This window comes from Curcuma longa, chromosome 5 (assembly GCF_044706935.1).
Source record: "Curcuma longa cultivar G26 ecotype Majalengka, Jawa Barat chromosome 5, ITB_CL_G26_1.1, whole genome shotgun sequence".
In the NCBI taxonomy this organism is placed as follows: Eukaryota; Viridiplantae; Streptophyta; class Magnoliopsida; order Zingiberales; family Zingiberaceae; genus Curcuma; species Curcuma longa.
In genome coordinates, this window is record NC_133865.1 from 14308548 (window position 1) to 14329403 (window position 20856).

At 36.4% G+C, this 20856-nt stretch overlaps 1 protein-coding gene across 1 annotated transcript; it reads left to right on the forward strand.

Annotated features, from left to right (window-relative positions):
* Positions 1-2904: 2904 nt before the first annotated feature.
* LOC141829496 (phospholipid-transporting ATPase 1-like) lies at positions 2905-20598 on the forward strand (the record flags this gene model as incomplete). The annotated part of the gene is given in 7 exon segments (XM_074716986.1): positions 2905-3232; positions 3405-4251; positions 4613-4736; positions 13982-14201; positions 16943-17401; positions 17479-17647; positions 20270-20598. Coding segments are annotated over 7 exon segments (2174 nt in total), but the record flags the coding sequence as incomplete, so codon positions are not given.
* Positions 20599-20856: the final 258 nt, after the last annotated feature.

The following is a 20856-nucleotide window of genomic DNA, read 5'->3' on the forward strand; positions in this document are numbered from 1 at the left end:
ACTACTCTCGGACTCAGAAGTTAATTAATTGAGTTGTCAGTAATTCAATTAATTGACGGACATACGCTATCTTAAACACAGGGAGATTACTGTACTCATGATAAGAAGGAGCCCATATTGTAATATGAGATTAGTACGGTAGTTCAATAATAACCTTTTAGTGGTACGAGTTCTTATTGATGGACTTGAGTTGGGTGTTCAGGGAGAACACAAGAAGCCCAAGCCCAACAGGAGGCCAAAATCAATTCTTCTTCTAGGTCCCTGTTGTAGCCTCTGGATTAAGCCTCGTATCCACCCATGAAATTCTGTTAGAATTCTGTTTAGAATTCTATTAAGAATTCAGTTAACAGAATTCGGATTAATTCTAAATAGAATTATGTTAATTTTGTTATCAAACAAAATTTTATTAAGTTTTGTTAACCAACAAAATTTTGGTTAAAATTTTGTTATCCAACAAAATTATATAAATTTTGTTATACAACAAAATTATAATAATTCAGTTATTTTTTTCCTAAAATTTCTATGATAGCAAAGCTATAAAAGGGAAGGAAAGGGAGAGGCTAAATATATAATTCTTATTCTTCTAAAACCTCCTTCTAGGGCCGGCGCCCCTAATAAATCCCTTCTTTCTCCTTGTGGCCAACCAACCCTTCAAGCTTCAAGATTCTTTTCTTTTGCTAGGGCTGGCGCCCATAGCAAGCATACTCTTCTCCCTTCCTTGCTAGGGTTGGCGCCCAAGTGAAGAGGAAGAAGAAGGAGAAGAGGAAGAGGAAGAGGAAGAAGAAGAGGAGTTTCTTTTCTTTTCCTCTTTGGCCGGCTCTCTTTAAGTCTCTTCCTTCTCCTAGCTTTAGGTGGCGCCACCTTGAAAGGATTCTTTCCTTTGATAGGGTCGGCGCCCAAAGAAGAGAAGTGAGGATAGGAAGAGAAGAAGAGAAAGAGGAAGAGGGAAGAAGGAAATAGCTTTTTCCTTAAGTTCTTGCCATCGGATTGGAAGATTGGAAGAAAGGATTAGAAGGAATTGGGTGGAGTCATCTTGGTAGATCGTCGCCCACACGACGTTCAATAAGAGGAGAGGAATACAACAGAAGATCAAGAAGTCTTCGGGTAACGTATAATCTTCTACACAATCTACAAAGGAAAGGTACAACTATTTTATTCCGCTGCATAGTTTGTTTTCCTTTGTATGGATCCTGAATACCAACACAAGAACCCAATGATCTTATGTTTCGATCAAGCACATGGTTGATCGAATATGAGGGTTGCTTGAAAAGGATCCGTCCCTGTAAAATTTTTGTCTGGCAGAAATTAAACAGGACGGAATTTTAGGCGCCAACAGGAAGGCGCGCAAAGGAAGAGCTTTCTCGCCCTGCGACTGGTGACACTCACAAGATCAGCAAGGAGAACCACAGTTCATCCAGTCTTCTCGCGATTGGGAGAAGGACGCATGAAGGAGAAGGAACTCGGATGGTGTTGCGCGAAGGAAGGGATCGACCAAAGCAGAGGGCAGCTCGTGCTAGGGTTCCTCTGTTTGGCGTGTTCCGCGATGCACGAAGGAGAAGAACTCGCGATCTGATCGCGAGGAGTGGCGCCGAAGGAAAAAAAAACCCTAATTTTGCTCTGATACCATGTTATGTAAAATAACATAGGAAATTATTTCTTATTACACGATATAAGACCCTATTTATAATAAGAGTTAGGGACTTATTCTAGGAAAAATATTTACAAAAATATTTACAGCTAATAAATATTAATAAACCAACACAAATTAACCGAAATAATTCCATGTCATGATTATCTAATTCAATTATACAAATAACAAAACATTCTCTAAATATATGTAAATTAGTATTCTACTGTAGTTTATTAATTCTATAGTTATTTGGTTTTATAGATTCTGTTATTTATTGTTAGTATTTTAGTAATAAATGTATTGGTTTTTGATGAAGATACATACGCAAGTTCCCTACTTCTTGAACATCTTTTGTTGTCTCATAGCTTTATTTTTCTATATTAATTTTTCCCCTACTGATTCCAATTAGAGATCCACGTTGGTTGTCTAGCTGTTGGATTGTGATTTTGACACTAGTTGATAACCATGTCAAAAAATTCCCATATTCTTAGTCAGCAATATTGATAAGGCTACAATGTTTGTGCTCAAAATGTCAAGTATTGTGGCATAATCTTGTTTTTCTTTGTCAATTATAATTTTATGTTGAGAATCTGTATCAATCTGTTGAATCAGATAAGGTATCATTTCAACATGTTTTTTTTTTATTGCCACTCATTGTTTCCCATGCTCTTTAATCTTTATACAATTGAATTTGACAGAAATTTACTTGGGCAATCATCAGCTCATTGTTTTAGAATTCCCTTGAATTTTTAGGATAAGGTTTATTTTGGTACTATCAGAACCTGAGTTTTTACTTGGGCTCGTTGATCTCCATACAAGTGAATTTAACAGAAATTTACTTGGTTAATCATCAACTCATGGATTTAGAATTCTCTTGAATTTTTGGATTAGGCCTGTTTTTAATACTACTAGAATCTTTTGCTTCCCTAATATATATGTTTTTGATATATTCTTTTTGCATAAAGACATCTGAATGTGATTAATTGGTCTGATTTTGTATTGAACATTTCACATAAGGAAAGAAAATTCTACTGTAGTGTTGCTGTATTGAAAAATGTCACTGATCATGATAGTTTCTACATTATTTGTGGTGAGTGGCCACTTAGTGATCTATGATAATAAGTTTTGAATGTTCAAGTAGATTTTATATATGAAAAATAAAAATTTCTATGTATTATTCATTTAGATACTTGTAGGACTAGTCTCATGCATGTTAGCTTGTGAGAACTGAGTGGTCTATTAATATTGTAGCTATTTTATGTATTCCAATGCAGGAGAGTTAGAAGAACCAACACAGCAATCAGAAATCAATGTGGATTCTGAATTACTTGCACTACTTCAGAGAGGCATAGAAGGAGAGGAAAGGATTGCTGCTCATAATTTTTTTCTTACCTTATCAGCCTGTAACACAGTTATTCCTATGGGAAAGAAAAATTCATCTCCTAATTCTGACAACAAGGTGGTAGAGGTCGGAGCAATTGATTATCAGGGTGAATCACCTGATGAGCAAGCTTTGGTTATTGCTGCTGCTTCTTATGGATACACTCTTCTTGAGCGAACCACTGGCCATGTGGTTGTTAATATCAATGGGAAGAATACCAGGTATATACTAATTTATTTTGATCCTTTCTTACAGCAAGTTATGTATCATTGGGAAGCTTAGAGTTTACTTGTCACCCTGTTACTTCTGTGTGTTAGGTATTGTGTATTAGAATTAAAGTATGGCACTGATACTTCTGTTCAATCTAGTGTTCAAAATTTTTTCCCATGCCAGGTTGGATGTTCTCGGTCTGCATGAATTTGATAGTGTCCGGAAAAGAATGTCTGTTGTAATTAGATTTCCCAACAGCAGTGTGAAAGTTCTTGTGAAGGGTGCTGACAGTTCAATGCTTGGTATTCTAGACGTAGAAGATAGTAAGAATACCACGGTAAAACAACCAACAGAAAACCATTTAGCTGATTATTCATCACATGGTTTGAGAACTCTGGTAATTGCTGCTAAGGATTTAAATGATGCTGAATTTTCTGAATGGCAAGCAAGATATGAAGAGGCTAGTACTTCACTAACAGAGAGATCGACAAAGCTACGCCAAGCAGCTTCTCTAATTGAGAAAAATCTAATTCTTCTTGGGGCTACTGCTATTGAGGACAAACTGCAAGATGGTGTACCTGAAACCATAGAATCTCTTCGGCAAGCTGGAATAAAAGTATGGGTTCTTACCGGGGATAAACAGGAAACTGCAATCTCAATAGGCCTCTCATGCAAACTTTTGACTCTTGATATGCATCAAATTATCATAAATGGCTCATCAGAAGATGAATGCAGATTCCTCTTAGCAAATGCAAAAGCTAAGTATGGAATAAAATTAGAGCAAAGTAGAGATGGAACACTGAAGACGAAGAAGAAATTTGATTATGATATTGTTGATTGCAATGATGAGAAAAGAACTCATGGTATTTTAATAAATGAAACTGGAAAACAGGATCTCAGATGTTCTGGAGTTACAGATGAGTTGAGATTTTCAGGTGAAAAGTATGCAGTTTCTGATGATATTCCATTGGCACTGATTATAGATGGAAATAGTCTAGTTTACATATTGGAGAAAGATCTTGAGACAGAGGTGCTATTCTTAATTTGCTTATATATTTTCTATATCTGATGTAGAGGTGTCCAATCTATTCAAACCAAACTGAACTGTTGTGGTGTCATTTTCTACAAACAAAACTAAAGGGAACTGAAATGTTTTCGTTTATTTTTCAGTTTGATTTGTCAATTTTTTTTCATTCAATAAAATCACAGAAGCTAACTTATATTTATGCCATTCAAACCCGAAACTACCTGAACTGAACAGCACTAAAGATGTAGATTATTTATTATTATTTTTCTTTTAAATAAAATATTTGACATCACTGGCTGTAATATGGCATATGCTGACTATATCAAAGGAGTTCTAATGCAACATATCTCTTTTACTTTCTCAGCTTTTTGATTTGGCAACTTCCTGTAGAGTCGTTCTTTGCTGTCGAGTTGCCCCCCTGCAGAAAGCTGGAATAGTAGATCTGATTAAAAGCAGGACTAGTGACATGACTCTTGCTATTGGTGATGGTAAGTTAGTAACTTATGCATGATTTTATGTGATTATGATGCACTTTTGTAGCAATGATGCTGTGCATTTAAAGATGCACACTCTTTGATGAAAATTATTGGTGGGCTATGTGCATCTAATTTTCATTTTTTTTAAATAGAGACCTTGTTGTTCTATATTTGAAAATGCACTAATTAGGGAATGAAGCCAACTTATAACACATAATCGAATACACTAAGGGTGCCTTTGATTCAAGTTATAACCTTGGTTATGTGATTATCAGGTAATCACATAACCATGGTTATGGGGAATAAAAGATAATCTAATATTGTTTGGTTCAACCCTAGGTAATAATCTAATTTAACATTCACTGTATTACCTTTGATTTACACTTTTACAACTAAATCAATTTGATAGTTGATTAATTTTTTTAGAATAAATTAAATTAAATTAATAATATTAATAATTTAAAATAAACACACTAATGTCATCATATCCTCTTCCGAATCCCTCCTCCAACTTCTCTTCTTCACCTCCGCTCTCTCCTCCTCCTTTCTTTACCTCAAACACTCTTTCTTCAAGACCTAGCCTTTTCACCCTCTTCTTCTTGTTCCTAACCACATTCCCCACCCCCTTTGCCTCCTAATTCGAGACATTGGCTGGCTTAGCTTGTAGATGCTCTCAAGAGCGGTGGTGACCTCATCGTATCCTGAATCTCTGGCGCAAGCATTAGCGGAAGGAGTGACTGTGTCGGTAGAGACCATGGCGGCCTCCCCTCTCTTGTACTGTTTCTTGGGGCTCTTTTTCGCCTCCTTGATGGGAGGGGACAATGACGGCTTCGGAGCACTTGGGGGCGGGTCCTCCTTTGAAGGACAAGATGATGAAAGGTCGTCGTAGTAGCTACGAACGATGGACCACAAATCTTCTGCCGAACACTGATCGGGAGGTTGAGTTGGGAACGCCGATCGGGAGGCTGAGTTGGGAACAACCTTTATCATTCCACATAGGAAATCAGACGGCGGGAATGGGATGATGGGAGGTGGAGATGTGACCATGGCGGCCTGCCAAGGGTAATTTTGGAATTTTTTTATTAACTCCAGAATCGTGGAAAATCGTACACTTTCGAGGTATTTCGAGTCTGGGTTATATCCCTCATTTGTTGACGTGGCAGGCATGTTCCATTATTGGGAATTGCTCATTATCTAAATCAAGCAAGGTTTTTGTTGATAACTTTGGATATATAACAAAAGTTATCAACAATAACCTTGAAGCAAATGCTGCCTAAGCATGGAAAATGATAACCTTGAAGCAAATGCAGCCTAAGCTTGGAAAATGACTAATACTTTTGATCTTTAAGGAAATCCACTAAACTGTTTATGTATTTGTTGTCTTTGATGTAGTACAAGAATACTCTAACACCAAGTTGATGTAGAACTAAATCACAAACCACAGAAAATTGGGATGAAATTGATGAAGCACAAGATAACAATCTCACACAGAGAAGTTGAACCTTAGATTAATTGAAGAGAAATTTTATTTATTGACTATGCCATCCAGATTAGGAAAGAAATATCTTTAATTGGGAAAACTAATAATTCCAGTAAACTACTACCAAATTAAAAGATAGTTTTACAAAGTAACAAATTCCAAACTAAAATGGAACAATTACCAAATAACTCAAAATCAGAATTCAAAAGTTATTCATTTTCTTGTTTACATTACCTAGCGATGTATCCTAGCACTTTACTAAAGGAATATCTGGAACCAAAAGTAAAGGGACACCATCTTAGAAAAGCTGTGGGAAATGCAGTAGTTTGCAAGGATAACAAAAAGGGTAACACGAATGACCATATCCCAATAGCAACTGCAGTCATATCTCCATTTGCGCCTTCACTTTGACACTATATAAATTAATATTCTGTGTATGCCCAAATTCACAATTGCCAGCACTAGAAGTCTGAAAATGCACAGTGATCAAGTGGATTGGTTGTATAATCCTATTGTCGCTACCAATGAGCCATCTCAAAGTTCAAAACTCATTACCATATTATTAGCATTTCTGTTGTTATGTCAGAGTTGTCAAATTATGGTTTAATTCTCATCCATCAACTCTCTCTCTCTCTCTCTCTCTCTCTCTCTCTCTCTATTTATAGCATAAATCAACCATCAATGTCCCCGGGGCAAATTATGGTTGTCACCCAGTGATCGATCCTCAGTTACGACGTATTTGCAGAATTTTCCTCCAAATGGAGAATGCAATCAAAGGATGCTGGTCTCTGGATTGACCGTCGTATGCGCTTTCCGATTTACCCTGGTGGTCGGTGGGAAACTTCCTGGGACCGGGCCGGCCACCCCCAGGGATTGAGTCCATGAGACTGACTGGGCATAAATCAACCATCAATAACTATATGCATGCTCATTTTATATGAGCATTACAGAAATATCAATTTATCAGGCAATCCAAATTTACTATTATAAAATGCATGAACAAGGGAGGGTTGATGAAGAATCCAATTAAATGTAATTCAACTAAGCAATTTAGGAATAAACGGTCAAGTATCATTCTCTTTGATTGTGCTATTTGACTGGCGAACTAACCAAGCTTCTACCCTAGGTTTCCCTAACATTTTAACCAAAGACAAATAGAAAAGGGGTTTATCCTTTAGCATGCTTTGACTACAAGGAGAATTTTCAATATTATGAGGTGGACCAGTCTTTTTCTAATGGATGGTTTGGTATCTCTCTATTAGAGATTTTTTGAGGGAATCAATTCTGTAGGTGACCATAATGCCTATTGTCCTGAAATTTCCAGCAAATGATACTGTCAAAAACACCATAAAAGAGCTCTTGGAAACTCACTCGTATCTTCTGTTTTATTTAGGTTAAACTGTTCATCTCTTCCTCAAATCACTGTTGTTCCTCAACTCCTCCTAAGGAGTCAGAGATCTGTATCATCTGTTACAAGGCTCTTCAAGTGAGGCCATTTGAATTGATGGCTGATAATTGTTATAACAACAACAAAAATAACAAAACCTTTATTCAACAAAGTGAGTTTGGCTATATGGATTTTTTACGTCATTGGGGATCGCCCCTAGTATATTCTCATTTATATCTAAATGAATTTTCAAATCTTATTTGGTCTCTCTTTCTTGATTAATGTGCATAACTGTTGTTGGAAAATTTCTCTTAGTGCAAGTGTTCTTCCCATCAACTTCAACAACAATCCAGAACACATGCCCTCAATATGTCCTCTAAGGTCTTAGCGGTGACTAGCCATCTCTTTAAAGGTGAAAAGATGACACAATGGGTTGCCCCTTTGTATTACTAAGAAATGAACTGACTTGGTCAATCAGTCCCAAAGACCCAAATGGTGAGTTGTGCCAACCCATTGGATTTTAGGTCCAATTATGAAATCCATAGTTAGATGCTCTTACATCCATTCAATTGTTGGAAAAGGTGATAATACTCACCCCAGACGCCCATCCACTGTCTGCCCTAAGGTCTTGTGGAAAGGAGATAAATCACAGTACCGAGCGGCCTCCTAGGTGGGAGGAACTAATTCCCCAAGGGCATGCACATGTGGGGATTCAAATCTTGCGCCATTGGTTCAAATCTACCACCCGAGTAGCAACTCGGCGATGCTGGTCCTCCTGCTTATATCTTGATTGCTTATGATGGATGTAGACAATTTGTTTCTGGGTGCACGTGCGAGATGTGTTCCTAAAGTCTAAATAATTTTATACCATGGCGCTTCTGTAATGCTGAGGAAATGGAAGCCCAAGTTTGCGGTGGAGTTTGAAATGATTCCTGAGAGATCAGACACTTTCGTTTCATCTTGGGATGAAACGACACTGGTTCTCTGGATAGTATTTCAGTGTCCATTGGTTTGAGGCTATCTCTTATGCTGCTGGGATGAAGTCATTTTGCCTTTGCTTTCCCCAAATAATGTGGGTCTTAGTGGCTTTAATTTCCATGGCCACGGTTATACTTTGCTGATAGGCAATAACTTATGCAGATAATAAAGAATCCTGAATAATGAAATCTAGGTATCAAACAAAGGCGCTTACTTGTTATGCTATGTTGCCATCAGTTCTTGGAAAAAGTCTATGATATATTTAGCCAACATTTTTGAGAGCCTTGCTAGATGTGAATGAACTCCTGATGTGTATTGATAAATGTTTTCATTTAATATTTTTCTTGAAAAGAGTCCTGAAATGCCTCCTAGGATATGGACATTTGGATCACTTTCATCATGGTCCACATCATCTTCCACAAGGCTCTAGCAACTTTGTTGAAATAGTTAGTGGCAAAGTTGTCCTTTTCATCTTTCAATACTCGGAGAACTTAAAAACATCTTTTATATTGTTGAGCGAGTTTTGGGCTTTCGATGGGTTAGAGTGGTTACAAATACCCTAAATTTAATTGCAAATACATGAACTTTAGAAATCAATATTCTCAAATAGTGTTTATGAGTGGTGGTGCCACAACTACAGGAATAAGAATGAGTGACTTGACTGATTGGTGGTGCCACAACTACAAGAATAGGAATGACCGACTTGACTCATTTTAATTTTCGTAACTATTGGTCCTTGTTAGGACAGATGAGGCTGAGATGGTTGAATGTTAGAGAGTAGGTGAATAGCAATCATACCTCCAAATGGGATTCAAAGTTCTCTTGCTAATTCTTAGCAAGATCATAAAAATTAGTGTAGCGGAATAAATATAAACACAAATACAAGCTTACCACAATTGCTAACACGTTGTTTGACAACTCCTAAGGTTTATACTTTAAAACATATGATCCATTGGTGGATAACTTCCAGAAAACCATTATTTTTTTTCCTTCTCGATCAACTACTAGAGGGGAGAAACCTCTTACAACAAATGTTACAAGAATTACAAAGAGGAAAGACAAGGGATACAAGTGGTATCTAATAGGGTTTACTCGATTCTTTTTTACCAACTTTCAAGCCTTCATCGAGTCCCATTTATAACCTTCAAACCTTCATTTTCACTTGTGTTAAATTAATCTATCGTCGATTAGTCAATTGGAAGCACCCATCAATTTATTGATGAACAATAGCTGTTGAGACATCAAACTATTGTGCACAACTGACTTCTTCCTCCCTTCTCAATTGATTGATCCCAACAACAACAATAATCAAGTCTTATTCCACTAGGTGAGGTCAACCATATAGATTTTTCTACATCATTGGACTCTATCCCCTACTATATCATTATCTATATTTAAATAAAATTTATTTTGTTTTATTGTTGTTAACCGAGCTTTATCTTGTTTTATCGTTGACTGATCCCATCACTAGTTAATTAATATAGTTGATTGCCTAATCAATTGAGCCACGAATATAAATATTATATTTGTTGGCTCCTCAATATGAGTCAATTACCCAGTTGACTTAGCTCTCACAACTCCTTAGTACAATTTAGTTCCAATAACTAGAACTTGACTCTAATATTCCTAATGATTGAGTTTTGCGCCTAAGTTGATTTTTGCCTTTGCTTTATGTATGCAGGTCACTCAACTCTCACAGCTTGATTTTGTTCCTAGGTCGTCTTATGTTGTTACTCGTCCCTCGGATGCACTTGAGCTCTCGGTTCCTTCATGTGTCATCCTTTACACTTCACTTATGTAGTTCATCTTCATCAATTGTCGTTAATGTTATCCTTGATGCTCCTCGTCTTGCACTCCCTTTGATGCTTTACATCCTTCTTTGATGCCTATGGAGCTTAAGCCATCAAGCTATGCATCCTTTGATCTCTATGGAGCTTGAGCCATGGAGCTACCAACTTGGCTGCGCCAAGTCATGCTCCAAAGTTGCTCTAACACCACCTCAGTGCTTTTGTCTTGTAGTTCCTCGGTCGCCTCATGGAACTTTCTTCAATTTCTATAGACTTCCAAGCTACTGAGTGTGTAGATTTAGATGTGCCAAGCCATCATCAGCATAATCTCAACTTCGTTAAATCTCGAGCTCTCCAACCTTCATGTGTGATCCAACAAGTCTCTACACGCTTAAACATGCATATCAATCACACAAGGCAATGCTTAAATCCATTGTGCAAACATCAAAACTGAAGGTCACACTAGACAACTCGGGGCAGGCTAAACCCAAGGCCGCACTAATGTATTGAGCTCTCCCAAAGAGTTTAGGACCACAACAAATACTATGGGGTCTATGTGTCATAGCCAACCTTGATCACATCGTCTACCATGCATTGTAGCTCCAACACTTGACATTGCCTAAAAAAAGGCTTAACAAGGAGGTGACTATAGAAACTTCAAGGAGAAAAGTAATTATGCTATTAGAATAATATTGACTCAAAATATGGAATCCTATTAAAGAAAAAAGTAACATGAGTGCACAAACATAATAAAACCATCAACAAAAACGTTGATTCCAGTATAAGAATATTAATTGTATTTTGATGTCTCAAATGCCCCCTTTCCCTTTGCTCTTTGTTGTGTGTTGATCATTAAAAAGTAGCAAAAAGGCCAAATAATGCATGTTACTTATCTAATTCTTTTTGTATCCACTTATTTATAACAAGAGATAAAAAACAGGAAAATGTTTGTTAATGGTTAAAAAATGTGCAGGAAACTATTTTCACATACATAGTAAGTAGAAAGAACATTGCTCATAAAGTTTTAAATGCGTTACTAGAAGGAAATAGACAAATGAAAGCTCCATAAGTATGAAAAGTCCAAAGTTCCAATAGCAAATATGTCTTAGAGCATCTAGTAAATCGAGAAGTGGAAACATAAGCCACATCATCTTGGAAAAGCCAAGAAGGAAATGCAGCATATGTAAGGATAACAAAAAGGGTAACATAAATCAACATATTCCAATAGCAACCATGTTAGATCTCCATATTATAGTCATGTTAGATCACCATATCTCTGTGAGTTTTTCCTTGTGCTGAAATACTAGTACGATTGTTGCAATATTGGTAGTAGAAAAATACATATTCACCAGTGACTGATTGGATGTGTTGTTGGAAAAATGTTTGCTTATCTGTTAACAAGCCAACTTGAGGTTCAAACTCGTCATTATATTATTAGCACCACCCCTTAGGTTTTCCCATAGTTTTCTCATCCTAATGGTCTTTTCTGATTCATCAACTAATTATATAGGAAACATAATGGAAAAACATATACACACCAAAAATCTACCACCAATAATATTGCAATGACAGTAGATGCTTACTCATTTTATGGGGAGGATTATAAAAATAACAATTTATCAAGTAATTCAAGTCTTCTATCATTATATGATGAACAAGGGAAGATTATTAAAGAATCCAATAAAATTTGATTCAACTTGATCAATTTAGAAATAAAAGATCAAGCAAGGATTATTTTCTTTGATTGTGGTTTTCTGTCATTGTGACCTAATGAAAGTTTCTATCCTAGCAAAAGACAAATATAAAAGGGGTTTCAACTGTTAGAATGTCTTAACTGCAAGAAAAATATTCAATACTATAAGGTGGAACAATCTTTTTCCAATATATGGGCTACTAGCTCTATATTAGAGACAGTTTGAGAGTACCACATTCATTTGCAACCATAAGGCTTTCTGTCCTGACAGTAATTAGCACAGTAGAAAACACCATGAAAAAGCTCTTCAAAACTCTGCCAAACTCCTTACTCATCACTTCCCTTTTAACCATCCATCTCACCCTTAAATCATTCCTAAAAAATATAAAAGAATTTTTTGGTTTTTTTTCATATAAAGACACACTGGATTGCCAAATGAATAAGCAAGTTAAGAGGTAAGGGCTCCAAACAAAGATTACATAAATTGTGTCCTAGGTCACCATGGAGGAAAGTGTCACAATAACAATGGGGTACCCCACAACAAAGGGATGAAGATCCTATCTCAGTATGAAATTTGCAGCTGATGTGATGCTTTTGAGAATCCTAAATGATTGTAGTCCAGTAAGTGCAATAAAGGCAAAACTAGAGAAAATGCCAAGGCAAGAGAAGTAATAAGAGGCCTTGTGACTAAATCGCTTACCTGCAAAAGGAGCATGTGCTCCATGTCACAAGCTTTCAGACAAAATCGAATAGAAGGCACTATGAAATGCCATACACACTTATTCTTATCATTTGGTTGCACATATGCAAGACCAATTCAACCGCTAACAAGTCCAAGATGGAATAAAAGAGATAAGATCAAACATCTCTCACAGAAAGGACATGGTTCATTAGAGCTCACCAATTGAGGATGCTGCCAGTGCACACGTGAAAATATGCCCACTAGATGCTACTGCCTCTGTACGTTGTTGTTTGGCATGGAGGTGAAGCACAAGAAAATAAGAAGCATCTGGAGGAAGAAGCAGGGAAGCTAGCTTTGCTGATGGGGTACAGATGGATCTTTTGAGAGCTAAATGAAAAGGGCTGCTTAACCATGATAACTACTTGAGATCATGAGCTCGGGAAGGAAGGGAATTGAGCACTGAAGGGGGAAAGAATCACATGATTTGTGCTATTGTTGCAAAGAAAGCTCACATTCAAGCTGGCACAGAAGATGCTACCAGAGAAGGAAAGAACCATGTGATCTGTGCTGTTGTTGCAAAAAAGATAGCCCATATTTGAGTGGGCATTATGGATGTTGGAGATCTTGAAGTGGAGGGGCAAACAACTTTTGAATCACAAGCTAGGAGTTACAATCTGCAAGGTTCGTGAGTAAAGGCTATGAACTAGAGGAGAGGGGAGGGAAGGAGAGTAAGGGTTTAGGTTCAAGTTTGTGAATTGGGTTATAATGGGTCATGTGTTTGTTATTGGCTTTGTGTTTTAAGGATATAATAGCTCTAACACAAGGTAGCATGGCTGATCTAAAAAACTTCAACATGAGAGCAAATTATGATTCTATTTATAGGGTGATCCGAGTGTATGATAACCTTTGTATTTTCCAAACCTATGTTTTCTCCCTTATGGTCATGTCCTTTTCACCTGAAGGGGAATAAGAAATTTGCATGCAGAAGAAACCGTCGTCCAGAAAAAAAAAGTTTACTGAGCTATGGAATAATATTTAACTCGAAAATAATTCATATGGATGTTGCAAAGCTAGTTGTAATTGCTCACACCCATTTTCCACACACTGATTTTCCTTCATTTCTGGTATAGCCATCATGGTTTTAGTGAACTTTGATTTGTGTTCTAATACTTGAAAGAAAGCAGAATGCTATTGTATAACATTCATTTAATTTCAAAATTTGTAAATGTTTTGCTAACACTACTTTGCAGGGGCAAATGATGTTTCAATGATCCAAATGGCTGATGTTGGTATTGGCATCTGTGGCCAGGAAGGCCGTCAGGCAGTCATGGCTTCAGATTTTGCTATGGGGCAGTTCTGTTTTCTGAAAAGATTGCTCCTGGTACATGGTCACTGGAATTATCAGCGTATTGGCTATTTGGTTCTTTACAACTTCTATCGCAATGCTGTATTTGTCTTAATGCTGTTTTGGTAAGTATGGCACTGATACCCTGTCATAATCTGTTAGCATTATTATTTAATTTTAATATGTTTGTTGGCTATATAGTAATTCTAATGAGTTATGTTTATTGACTATATAGTAATTTTAACGGGTTATGTTCTTTGGCTTTACTAAAATTGAAAGTTGGTTGATTGCCATTTTAGTGTCTGGGGTCATATGAAACAGATTTTACTTTATTCGTTCTTTTGGAAAAAGAATGAAGTCTCTTCTACCTCCCAAGTTTAAAGTCTCAGTACTGGTTTCAGTTTCATCCCCAGCTTGAAACTATTCTGTTTGTCAGTTGGTGACAACACATGGTATGGATCAGCATGTTTGCTGACATTTTTTCAAAAGGCCTGGGGGAGCAATGACTGATCAAGCAACAGTAATGGTGATTTCAGAAGACAAGGAGAAGGGTGCTGGAGAAGACGTTGGAGAAGAGCCAATGCTGGGGAAGAGTCGGAGAAGATGATTTGATGTGTGCCTTGTTTTGCTGATTTATGAGTGCAAAAGGATAAATCTTTCATCTGTGTTGTTCAGCACGACACAACTCAACATTTTAATGTAGGATCGATTAAAGCGCTAGAGGAGGGGGGGAGGGGGAGGGTGAATAGCGCTTTAGCGTTTTCAACCGATTTTCGACGTTCGATACGAAAGTGTAAGATAAGAGTACGATTAGCGGAAGACTAAAGTAAATAAAGAAAACTGAACACAAGCCTTTTTTTACTTGGTTCACAGCCGAAGGCTGCTATTCCAAGGCCCATTTCTCTCAGTGAGACCCTAAACCTGCATTGAAAGTTAGTCTAAAAACATGCAAAGTAAAGGTTTGTAGAGTCAGTTCCTAGAATTGTCTCTTGGTTTTAACTTTAGGTCTCCGGTGAGACCCTGGATTAGACCGACGCCTAATGTTCCCTTTGAGAACGCGTCCTGACCCACTCCTCTCAGGAGAGATTACCTTGTGCCAACCAAGTTTTCCAGACTTGTTGGACTTTTGCTCGTCTCTGTTCTTTGCCCCCAGGATTTGCTACTACGGCTTGGTCCTCCAGACTGCCCAGACTTCATCACGTCCTTTGGTCCTCCTGACCGTACACGACTGGATTTGTGCCATGCTCCTTGGTCCTCCTGACCCTGCATGGACTTTCACTTGGTGCTCTTGACTCTGCCAAGTCTTCCGCCTGATCCTCCAGACCAGGACTTGTCCGTGCCTAGCCGCAACTAGGACTTAGTCCTTTGCTTAGCCTCAATTAGGACTTTGTTCAAACCTGTGCTCCCTGCACACTTAGATTAGTAATGCTAGCTCAACACACACTTAACTTGAACCTAGTGCCATTATCAAAACTAAGGTTCGATTGTCTGGTGCTTTCCACACCAACATTTAATCCATGCACTACCATAGTCTTTCAGATTTTTTATGTCCTTAGCCTGTGTTTTCTGATGCCAATGCTGTTTAACTACGATCTCTTTTTTTCAGGAACTAACAAATCTAGCATTTGACAATGCATTATGAAATAAAAAACTTTCAATTCTCCAAGCATGATGGAATTCATACCCATGGCTATTTACCATCTAGTTTTTGAATGATTTATTTCCCTAACAATTTTATGATGATTGAGGAAGAGATATTTGAGTGTTATTTGCACAACCTGCCAAATTTACCATTCATACTTTCCTTGAATTTCAAATAGACAACTGCTGTTCATAGCTTGTGGTTCAGTTCCAGCAAATATAAAATTAGATTTAGTCCTCTTACTAGTTTCATATATCTGGCCTATTTTGTCACTTTGTATATTTAAAACATGTCAGTTTCTCCTATGTAATTATTAATTTTCTGTCCTTATATTGGTGAATTTGTCTCCCATGTTAAGGATTTTTTTCCTCATTTGTTTTTCTACCAATGATGAATAGGATTATTTATTTTTCTAGATTGAGATATGGTATTTTGATTTTGAAACCCATTGTCTTCTTTTCCTTATAGTGAAATCAGTCTGGGTGGTTTTTTATAATAGTTATGATTGTGGTAAAATATTCACTATGGAACATATTAGCCTTTTCTAATGGGCAACTTTAATAATTCATATTCTTCTGATTATGTATTTAAAATGCTTATACATTTAGGTCAAGGTTCATCATTTCAAATTTATTTGATAATATATGTTACTTCTTTTTTTGAAAATAACTCATGCCAATGCGCACAAGCTCGATGACTAATTTTCTCTTGGATGCTAACAGTGAGGACAATTTGGAGGCATACTTTTATGTCAAAGTCTGATGCACACTAAGCCTGGTTGTTTCAGATTCCAATTTTCATAAGTTAATTAATTCCTTATTCTATTTGATAAGATCTAAATGCCCAACAATAGATTATCACATTCAATTACTTAAAAATCATATGTTCCAAATTTTGTGTTTTTTTTTCATTGGTGGATTAACTCATGAACATGGTGAGTATATGGAAAAACACATACCACATTTGTTATTTTTTTGGGAATTTGTGTCTTGAATTGTTCATCAAGAGTCGTAGCGTTGTTTGGGTTTGCTTCTCTTTATATATTTGATCATCCAACATGTTTTTTGTTCAATGATGTCAACTGTGGTACTTTAGTCTATCATTTTCTAATATTGCGTAGTTCCTTCCTTTTCCCATATTTAAGGTACAAACTCATTTAGCCATCAACATCAATTTCCCAAAATTCTGTGCTTCAGTACACTTTCTGACATACTTTTGTTACAGGTATGTCTTATGTGCTGCATTTTCAAGTGTATCTGCTGTGACTGATTGGAGTAGCGTATTTTATTCTGTCATCTATACATCTGTCCCTACGGTTGTGGTTGGTATTATGGACAAAGATTTGAGCCACAAAACTATCCTTCATTATCCAAAACTTTATGGAGCAGGATATAGACAAGAGAGCTATAACCTACACCTATTCTGGATCACAATGTTTGATACCTTATGGCAAAGTCTTGTTCTTTTTTATGTACCACTATTCACATACCGAAACAGCTCAATTGACATATGGAGTATGGGCAGTTTGTGGACTATCTCTGTTGTTATCCTTGTGAATGTTCACCTGGCTATGGACATCAGACGATGGGTGTTGATTACTCATCTTGCTACATGGGGTTCTATAGTGACTACGTATATGTGCATGCTGATAATAGATTCCATTCCAATTTTCCCAAATTATTGGTTTGTATTTCTTTCTTTCTCTTTCAAATTGAACTGACTTAGTATTTATTCATAATTTGTTGTATCAACTATTTCAGGACAATATATCGCTTAGCAAGTTCGAGGACTTACTGGCTCACCATTCTTCTTACAATGATTTTGGCATTGCTTCCTCGCTTTCTATGCATTGTGATCCATCAGATTTTTTGGCCTTCTGACATTCAAATAGCCAGGGAAGCTGAGATTTTAAGAAAGACATATGACCAAGTAGGTTTGAAGCTCTGATCATGTTATCAAGGACAAGAATAGCTAAAATTTCAATAGACTTTACTTCTCAAACTTGAATTGGAACATAATGTAGCTTCTACACTGCTTGTTGCTGATTGCTTCTTGGTATGTTCTAGTATTGCTTTTCTCATGCTCATGTGGATAATGTAGTTTTATTTTAGTATAGGCTTGCATCACTCTTATTGAACATTGAATCTAAGGGGACAGAAGTACCTCTTTTAGCTTATTTTAGTTGTCTTCATAAAGATTTAAACCACTTTCTGGGGGATGTTGACATTATAAACATCTCAATCAGGCATTAGCACACTGTGATGTATTCTTTTAGATGCTGTCTATCTATAGTTTCTTCTTACCAACACATTTATGTTTGTTATGATGTTTTGTTTCTTTTTGAGGATATTGTGTCACGCCCTGAGAGTATTTTCGTCCGACAAATTGGACGGTACCCTCTAGTGATAATATAAGAACAATGATACCAAACCAATTAAAATCCAACACAAATAACTGAATTAATTATAACTAATTAACCAAAACACCATAATTAATTTAATTAATTAACCTATTAATTATTAAACCCAAATAACTTAATTAATCATCTCATTAATTATCAATTAATTTGACCGATTAATTACCGATTACTAACAAATCAACAAATTTACAGATACCTTAATTAAATCTCTTTGGCTTGCCAGAATAGGGATGACGACTGGCGATTGGCGACTGACGGCGCGTGGTGTCAGGCTCGCTCAGTTTAGGAGGGTAGAAGTTGAGTACTACTTCAAACGAAACGGACCAAGAGAACAGTTAACTACGATTGCCGATATAGGTGTTGCCAGCGGCGGCTAGTACCCAACGGCTTCGGCGGTGAGTGGTACTAACTTGGTGGTTGTGTGTGAGTTCGACCGTGAGAACTTGATTGGTTCGTAGCATGGGCAATGGACTAGTTGGTTAGGCTTCTGCTCGGGGCCGACATTGAGGGAGGAGAGGGATGTGGCATCAGGATCAACCGCTTGTGTGGATGGCGCCAACGGTCAGGAAGGGAGAAAGGAGTAGCGTTGTTTGATGAACTTAGGTTTTTTAAATTAAAACTTAGTGAAATTAATTCTATTAACTCCTAAAATAGGGTAGCCCAAACAGGTTTCTAAAACCCTAACCGAATTATCTGATTAAAATATTCATAAATTCATTTTAAATTCTAAAAATTCCAATAAATTTTATTTATTCACATAAATTTATTTCCTTAATAACTATTAATTATATTATTACTATTTTCTTAAATAAATTCAATTAGATCCACTTTTAACCGTTTTAATCCTGATTATCTTAAATATTAAATATAATATATATATATATATATATATATATTATTTCTTTGTATATATAACATATTGCTTCTCTTGATCCTTGTTAAAATTGGTTACACTTAGCATGATGATTTTTCTATCCTTTTAACCTTGACAGTCTTAAGACTATTATCCTTTGTGTTTATAGGTGGATGACACCATTATGGACTATGAAATAAATAAGCTACTACAAAATCGAAGATCATAATTGTGATTGACTTGCATATCCAAGATACATATCTTGATAACCAACAGCTATAGTTAACTATGAAAATTAACATAGTTGCCCATGCAAAGACATTCTTCATGGTTTGATGACTTCTTTCTATAATCTTAATCCAAAGATATAAAGTTTCACTCGAAACATCATAAAATACTTCAGTATGATTCAACTGTTTGTGAATCTACACCTGAAATGGTAACTCATTAGGGCAAAATCTTCATTAAGTTCTTGTGACTTCACCATGTTTAGTAATGAGAAGGGATTTTTTACAAACTTCCTTCTATGCATTAGTTCATTAAATTCATAGTTCATATGTAGATTATTATTGGTTATTTTAGCATCCTGACTCTGCAATTCCTGATGTGTGTAATTTAGTCCTTTGGCCAAAATATTCACAATTTCAATCCATGTTTCGAACCAAATGCAAACTGTAGCTTCTTGGAGGGTGCAAAACGTTTGAGTTCAATATCTTGGTTCTTGATTTGAATTGATTTCTATTGTGTTATAATTAGTTTGTACTTCTTGTCTGCTTTTAGTATTGTAATTTCTTACTCGCTTGTGTTCCTTTTTGAGAAACGGGCAAAGTCAACTGGAAATGCCACTTCTAGTGTACATGATACCAACGTTAAAGAAATGAGATTTCATGAAGCCAGCTATAAGATCCAAAGTTGATCTTTGTTGACTGGATTATTTCTGTGACTCTTATCTTCACTAGAGAGATTGGTTATAGTTTCTCGTCTATGCCATGTCATCTTGATCCACTGATTTTTTATTGTGAACAAATTTTTTTTCCTATTAATAAATTGAATTTCAGTATAAGTTTCTGTTTTTGGCCAAACAGGTATAATTGTTTTTGTGCAACAGCATTCTATCTCTTTACTGCCTAAAGTTCCAATTATTCCAGTTAAGGACTCTGTCTTCTTAGACAATTGTTTTCTACTCAGTGATGCATATAACTGGTGTAATCTTTTCTTCAATGGGAGTGCAACTTCTGCCACATTTTAGAATCTAACTCTCGGTACAAATTTCTGACAGGCACGTTTTAAAAGTTCAAGGTTTTAGTATTGATTGGAAGGGATAGCTAAGGCAACATGATCTCAAGCCTTCAACTTGGTTTCCATACTTGGCCGGCTACTGAAGAAATGACACATATATGGCATCGTGTACATAATGTATTTGATTACAGTATGGCTAATATCATTTGGCCTCAAAAGAAACTAGGTGATGATAAGTAGTACATAGCTGTGAGAGCATTGCACATTTTCTAACCTCCCCTTTGTCCTCTTTTTCTTTTTTTGTTTTCATTGTCAGGAAATGTATTTAATTTTAACTCAAACAAACTCTAGCACTCGAGTTGTCTCTTTTGTGGTGTTGCAGTGAAGCAGATAGTTACATACAGTGCTAAAAGTAGAATGAGTAGGACTCAGTTCTATATAGTTATCTCATTTAATGTCTAAGGTAAAAAAATATGACCTAGTTCTAAGGTAAAATAAATATGATTCAACCAGGGCATGGAAATAGAGAGGATTTGTGAATGACATTTTGCAATTAGGACGAAAATTACCACTGATCATCTGCTAGTTTCATAGGCTTGTTTTTTCCTTCTTTCTGCTCTTACCAGT